Here is a 7,932-nt window from a genome sequence, read left to right on the forward strand (position 1 = left end):
TATTTTTTTATTTTTTCTACAATTAACATAGGTCCCCAACACACGTTTTGCCTTATCTACACTGCTAACTTGCTGGACCCTCATCAAGATTTTGATTCTGCTTTCACAAGCTTACAACTTGAATGGCTACAAAAGGATTGCTAATAGTTGATTTGATTTCAAATCCAACCCAGAAAAATTTCTCTCTTTAATTAACTTGTTGACTAAAACATAACGGAATTCCATTCGATTGGCTGGTCAAAAGCATTTTCTTTTCTCAATGCATGTGGGCAGATTCAATGATTTGGGAGATGTAGAAAAATGAAAATAATTGAAACATTCCATGACAAGTCCTTATCATGGAAAGTTCATGTGATCTTTTTTCTATTCGATGGATTCTAATAGTTATAATCAAAATTATAATGAAGGAATTCAAATTAGAGCCCAAAAAGGATATATATTACGCTCAAAGTTTTGGTTCTCACTTTAAAAAGTTGCTTCATACAAATTTCATGTCAATGTCCATCACCTAATTCTTATTATTTACCTTATGAGTTGTGAGTCAGGGGGAGCTCCCTTTTTTTTCTTTCGGGCGGTGCTATCCCACATCCTTTTTTACCTCTCATGCAAACTCTGTTAATTTATGTCATTTGATTTTTTTTTTTTTTTAATTCATTCGATCTGATGGCTAAATATTAAGAATAATGTACGAAAAGTAAAAAAAAAAAAAAAAAAAAAAAATGTACATATAGTATTACCCTTTCTTCTTTTAATAATCAATTATATATCTTTGGCAAAGGTCGAAGAGAAGAATAGTTTCTTCTATTTTCTGAGTTTCATTGGCTTTAAAGAGGTGGAGTACATTGGCAATGGGCATCCACTTTGTTGTTTCAATGGCTTTTCCACTTTATATTATGTACTTTTTTCTTTCTCAGCACTGGAGATATTTAGCTCATTTATCCCAGGGACCTCAATTTTTAGGTCTAAGTATGGAGTATGGAACCCACCCTGTAGAATCAATATCAATGGTGGCCTATTTCTTGGGCCACAAGCCAGAAACGTATATATATGTCTTTCTTTATGATTATTACGAAAATAACAACACTTGTTTAGTGAAGCTCTCAAAGTTATTTGGTAACGTGAAAACTATACATAATGATATAAGTTGACGAGACGAAGAGATTTTTTGCTATGCCACGGCCCACCACGTATTTTACCCTAATGCATTATAAACCAGACTAATCAGTTGTAGCCTTATAATTTAACTTGAACATCATATGATAGTGTTACGTTCACATAAAATTTCTCAATCAGACTACGCTTAGATTGTTTGTAATGTACTCAAATGGGTGATAGAGCCTACAAAATTTTCTTGATTTGGTCGGTGAAGACTTAGTGAAAACCAACTTGTGCAATGTGTTATGATGGGCTAATTAGATTTTTTTTTTTTTGATATGAACATGTCATTCGGGCTTGATCCCACAAATAATTTTTCTCCTCTTCTCTCACCTTCATGTGTTATGCCAATAATTGGTTTTTTTTTTAATCAAAATAGTTTTTTAGATTGTCATAACTTTTTACTTTAGTTTCTAAAAATTCGATAGAAGTCCCTGAGTTTATCCATCATAAATCATTTTGGCCTTTCCATAAAAAAATCTGTCAATATTCTTGTTAAATTGTCAAGTGAACGATTACGTGATTATCTTTTTAAGGGTACTTTTGTTAAACCAGCCCCTTCACTTTTAAAGAACTCAACAAAAAATAAAAAATAAAAACCAAAAAATAAAATTAAACGTATATTCCGCAGTGTAAAAGATAGTGAAATGAGCCCATTTTGCAACTGGAATTTTTTTTGCATAAACAAAAAAATACCAATAACCATTTTTTGGTTGTTTGCACGAATGCGCAGTCCACTACATCGTATGTAGAACGTCAAATTAATTTTTTAACAAGAATATTGACAGATTTTTCATGGAATGATCAAAACGATTTATGGAGAACCTTTTTTTTTTTTTTTTTTTTGTTTTATAGTCGAGCAATAGCGTTAGTAAGTTAAATGTTAATTTAGCCACCAATGGGGTTCGAACCCGTCCCGTCATGCAAGGGGACAACATCTTTCCACCGATGTGGTCAAGGGCCACTTGCTGGATCACTCCTATTGATTTTCATTATCAAGGACTAAAGTGATGAGTTATGTCCATCTCAATGACCATTTTAGTTAAAAACCAGCAATAATTTGTGTTCCATTGGTCTAGTTGTGCCAAGGACTAGGTGACTGAATTTCTCAAATTAATTTGACAATATATCTTTGTCGTTAAGGGTGTACAATGCAAATTGGGTGTAAAGGTATTTACATATAGAACACATCACATCAAGAGTTGTGGCATCGACAATTGATCGCACACGTACGAGCTGCTATTAATCATTGATGAGTTGTGAGACTTAGTTTTATTAATGGTTGATATTAATATGCTCATGTACAGTCAATGTTATTCCTCTTTAATTATAATTAGGGCGAGAAAATACCGTCAACTTTTGCAGCTCGAGATTCATATGATATATCTGCTTATTATTAATGTTTCTCAAGCAAAGTCTACACGCAAAGTCCAAGAGCTGTACCATATTACCAATACATGGGGCCTTCTAAGCACCCAATCAAAAACAGCTATCTATATCGCCCATTTGAGGTCGATTTGGGCGCTGAAAAACCTAGCCAGCAAGACGTGAAAAAAGTGAGCTCAACTTTGGCCTTTTTCACACTCTGGTGCACATTCAGATTGGCCCTCATAAGCCAATTATCTCTTTCACCATCCATTGCTCAGCACGTGGCGTGCATGCCGTACGTAAATCTAGGTCATATAAACTGTATATGTTCTTCAGGGGTTAAAAGTAGCAAACATGGAGCCACACGGTTGAAGGCCAAGCGTATACTTCGTGTGAACTTACTCATTGCAGGATATTCAAGTTATGATGACGTAGATGTGATTTATGACTTGTAACAACTTAACAAGGTTTTGTTAAACATGATCTGCAATAATAACATTCAAAGGAGAATGATGACTTCAACTATCAGCAAAAAGCAAAGGATTACAATCATTCCTAAAGAATTTCAACATTAATTAACTAAATATAAAAGATATGTTAAATGGGATTATGAAATGATAACTGATAAATTTAGTTCCCGGCCAGAAGAGGAAAACCTGGGGAGTCTGCATTTCTTAATTAAAAAAGGCTAATTAATAAACACACAAAGGTACAACTGTAGGGTCCGTATAAGGGTGGCTATGATAATTGCCATCACACCTTTTCTGAAAAGCCATCAACTTAATAGATCTTACAAAGAAAAAAAAAATACAAATCAAGTAAGGAAACAAGAGGAAATAAAGGGTTACAAATGCCAATCTCTTTACACACACTTACATATGTATCTTTAGATTGTTACGAAAAACTTTTGGAAAAGTAGGGGAATCTACTATCAAGCTTTGTGAGGGGGGCATTGGTAGCACTTTGTGAATAGACCAAATGTGTTAACTTGGTTTATGAAGTTAAGCATGCTTGCCCATCCTCCAAACCCAAATCCCACTATCAAAACCCATACCACCACAAAGATGTTCATGGTGTATGATCCTGCCCAGCCTCCTAAGAATGATGGTGGTTTCTCCACAGCATTCTGTGTGCCATAAAAAACAGCAAGTAATGAATATACATGCACTCATATGTTCATCATATCTCCCTAACTCGGTTTAATATGTTATATGTTATTAGACTGTTTGGCAGGTACGATTTTTAGCAAGTATCCCATGCAATAGTTTCATTAAAAGAAATGAAAAACAACAATGAATATGTTAGATTATCAAACAAAAATAATGACTAATTTGATTATTCAAGTTTATATTTCTATAGCAACACAAATGTTCTCCTAGTATAGTATGTCATGTCACTCAATTATCAATCTAGATTATGAAAATTAAGTAGGTTCTTATATGAACATACAATCAAAATTGATAGTTTGATAACATAACATGTAAGATATATCTTAGATATATTTGACCATTATCCTTAGCAATGATTCTATCCCATGCAAAGTAAAAAAGATAGACTAACCTCTCTAGCAGATGCAGAAGCAAAGGTGACCATGTGAGCTAAAGCAGGAATTATGTAGACAGTAAAGCTGACAAGAAGAGATCCAACAGTTGAGTTGATGGGCCCAAAGAATGGGAATATGATGGCAAGGAACCATATCGGGATCACCACTGGGAGCCTTGCCAGTGCCCTCTTCACCATGCTCTTGGTCTCATGCATCTGAATGAATTTCTCCCACACAAAGTACAAAGGAGTGCAAGCAAATCCAAACGTGATAAACTGCACAAATTAACCCAGTTATCAATCAACAGTTATACTTTATAAAACTAAACCCTAAATTATTGGAATGATTAAGAAACTGTGTTAATTAATTACCTGATGAATGAGCATTAGGACTACTGCAGTGTCTCTAAATCTAGTCTTTGGAAGCATGGCTAGGGCATTGGAATGAGTCAAGAGATTGTCCCCGAATGCCCAGTACACAGCAGACGCAGATGGTAGGGTTAAGGTCAGCACATACAGTGTTGCCATCAAGTATATTAACTTGAATTTCTGTGGCTTCCACATTGCATGCATAATCTCCCTATATGATAAAAAAAAAATTAATTAACCCTGTTAATCAGATTAGTTAACTAAAACCCAAGTTATATCATTGCTGCTTATTTATTTATTGTAATTATTTTCAAATGCTCACACTGTAACGGCATGTCCACCAAATGTGTAGAGAATGTTAGTAGCCCCAGTGAAGTAGAGAACCATTGTGCTTGGACCAGAGTGCTTCACTCCCTCAACCTTTGTGGACACATAGAAAGTAATTATAATTAGGGTGTAGACTGCCAAAAAAACTTCTAAGATATTTGCTGATTTAAGTTAATTATATAATGAACTAATACAATAAATATTATAGAATTAATCTGGTTACCTGTCCATGGATAAGGGAAGCAATGGTGAGATACCAAGCAGTGTAAGTAGTCATAATAAGGCCCAAAAATGACCAAATTCTGTAATTATGGAATGAGGGGATGAAGACAGTTGTAGCACAGCAAGCTCCAAAGATGTAAGTCCAAGTTCTCTTGTCGAGATTGTCGTTTATGTAGTAGATGTTACTGGGATTAAAACAAACGCATCAGACAAACCAACTTTAATGTATTTCATAATATTTAGTATCTATATTTTATGATTACTTACCTTGCACAGGCAATTAACTGAATTACAGACCCAAAGAGTAGAAAAGTGCAGTTGAAAAAGAGGCCTACATTCCTCCAATGTTTCCCCAAGAGCCCATCAAGAACTTCAAACCACTGCAAATGAATTACCAATCAGTATTTGACGTTTTGCGTTTGAAGTGTTTTTATCTGACGTCTGAATTGTGATGTTATCGCGAGTTGAAATTATTTGATGCAAGAGAAAATGGAATTATGAACATTAACTGTAGAACAAACCCCTCAACATTTCATGGCAAGATTTATAGACTAATAATGAGATTAAAAATTATAGATTACACATACCTGAATTACATGGTTCCTAAAATCCACCTTTTCTCTCTCCTTCCGAGTTCTGTACTCAACATATAGTAGACTGATGAGGTAAGCAGTCCAGCTTCCCATCAATCCATAAAAAAGCTGAAATAGTATTCCAGATAACAAACCCAGTTGGGAAAACGAGTACGGCAGTGTGAGAAGCACTTGAGCAACCTGCAATATATATCAAATATTAATTCCATTAAAACTGAGTGAAGATAATTCGCTACATACATCAAATAACATAGTTATATTAATACAATGATAAACATAAGTATTTAGGTAAATATTAAGATTAAATATGTGCCTGGTTAGAAGCGGAGCTAAACCATGCATCATATGCTGAGCCACCATGCCAAAGAAATGTTGATAGCTTGCTCTTAGCACTTGTCTTCACATCACTCTCCCTTTCCATTTCGACATAGTTTCCGGCTATAACAGTCTCAACCTTCTCGGAAGCCATTGTTATAGTCTTAGTGGTAGTGGTGCGGTGGTGTGGGAGGAAGAAGCAATGGATGAGTGTATGAGTAGTCTATAAATAGATAGAGGAAGTGCTTCTTTTTCACTGTTTCCACTCCTTAAGCTTTGCTATAGCTTATAGCACCCTTTGCTTTTTTGTAGATGTAATTTTGTGAGCAATAATTGAGTCACCCAAGTGGAGATAGCTAGATCATCACCCTAAGCCCTACAGGGTGCGATTGCATATATGTATATACATGTTAGTACAAAAAATAAAAAGTTGTTAAAACTCTTAACTATTACATTTAATCGAACAATGTTATTCAAGTTTGTTATTTTGGACACTTTCAGTGAATCTTTAAGTGCTTATACATGTAATTTAAAAAATTTCACCCAATGATGATCATGCAACACACATTACTATATGATGCTTATAGATCTTCATATGTTGAACATGGCAAGTTTTACTTATAAAATGCTAATTGGTAAGTTTCCAATTAAGCACTGAACATTCTAGCTCAAGTAGTTATTAATAAATTGTTAATTATTTGTGCATCAGAGTTCATATATTCGATTCTCCAAATACTATCATGCACAGTGCACACACTATTTCACTTATAAAAGATGATTTTTTCTCATTGTGTTAAAGAATATCCATTGGCGGGTGAAATAGATACGTACCCATCAGGTACCATATGAATTCTTTTCTTCCACCATTTCATTTTTAACTTGATATTTGGACATGGAAAAGCTGTTGATGGGCCAGTCCTAGCATGCATGTGCACGAGCGGAGATGGCCCAGGATTGGGAGGTGTATAAATTGGTGCCTACTGATGGATTGATGATGATGATGAAGAAAAATTCGTATCGTGAGAAAAGTGAGATAAAACATGACAAAATCTCTCCTTTTTTTTTTTTATCTTTAATGAAATTAGCTTGTATAGAATGAGTTTACTGTTATTGTATTATTTCAATTTGTCATGCATTATCATGTAGAGAGAAATTTAAATATAATAATATTAGTATTAAACTGAAACGTCACCTAACGCTAAACTTATCTCATATGAATCCTTTTTTTTCCTTAGTACTTGGGAGTGGAGGATGGATGATGAAAGTTTTGAAGGATTAGAGAGGAGCAGTTTGTGTGTGGATTTGAGTGTGAGTTTGTGTTCTGTGGGGGAGCCCAAGAAATGGAGTGAATGATTGTTCCGAGGTGGGCATGGTGCTAAGCATGATTAGCACCACACGTGTGCCAACTGGCTTTTCAAAAAGAGATCTAAAAAACACCTTTTCTCCTTTTTTTTCTTTTGTTTTTTTTTTTTTGTTTTTTTTTAAAGGTTAGGTCGTTAAAGGGTTCTTTGGGCCATTGATTCGGCTTCTAAATGTAAAGTGTCTTCTAAACTCACTGTTTTAGCGGTGGTAAAACTTGAAAATTAAGTTTCTTGTGTTGTAGGTCTATTTAACTAAAGAATTATAGAAAGAGGGGTTGCAGTAGCAACAGAGAGAAGAGAGAAATTAGTAATTTAGAATTGTGTATTAGATCACCCCATTGTGCCTTTATTTATAGTAGGAGGGAAGGAAAAATTATTATCAAGTAATACAACTAAAATAGGACACTATCTAAAAAGATGCTATCGAATCCTAACAGGATTTGCACATTCACAATCTTAACTAAATTAGGACTGCAACACACTTCCTTGAGTATGAAAATACTCAAATACAATGTAATATTAGGTCTTCAACGATGAAGTTAGTTCGGTTGATGAAGTCATCTGCATAACAAGCGAATGCAAGTTTGAAACCAAACATAAGAATGCCTAAGTAGTAAAACTCAAAAAAATTCGCTATGGTAAAACCCAGTATGGGGCAAAAGCACATAGTTTAAGAAAAA

The 7,932-nt window shown here is 34.5% G+C and overlaps 1 protein-coding gene across 1 annotated transcript; it reads right to left on the reverse strand.

Annotated features, from left to right (window-relative positions):
• Positions 1-3,138: 3,138 nt before the first annotated feature.
• Positions 3,139-6,244, reverse strand: LOC103933701 (auxin transporter-like protein 3). Its single transcript, XM_009343393.3, has 8 exons — positions 5,890-6,244; positions 5,571-5,756; positions 5,251-5,363; positions 4,985-5,168; positions 4,757-4,854; positions 4,438-4,645; positions 4,084-4,341; positions 3,139-3,649 (listed from the first exon to the last, which is right to left on the reverse strand). Exons 1-8 carry the CDS (start codon positions 6,043-6,045, stop codon positions 3,455-3,457), a joined length of 1,398 nt encoding a protein of 465 aa, XP_009341668.1. The 5' UTR covers positions 6,046-6,244; the 3' UTR covers positions 3,139-3,454.
• Between the last annotated feature and the right edge of the window lie 1,688 nt (positions 6,245-7,932).

This window comes from the organism of the source record quoted next, unplaced genomic scaffold (genome assembly GCF_019419815.1).
Source record: "Pyrus x bretschneideri cultivar Hongxiangsu unplaced genomic scaffold, Pyrus_bretschneideri_v1 Contig17, whole genome shotgun sequence".
Classification (NCBI taxonomy): Eukaryota; Viridiplantae; Streptophyta; class Magnoliopsida; order Rosales; family Rosaceae; genus Pyrus; species Pyrus x bretschneideri.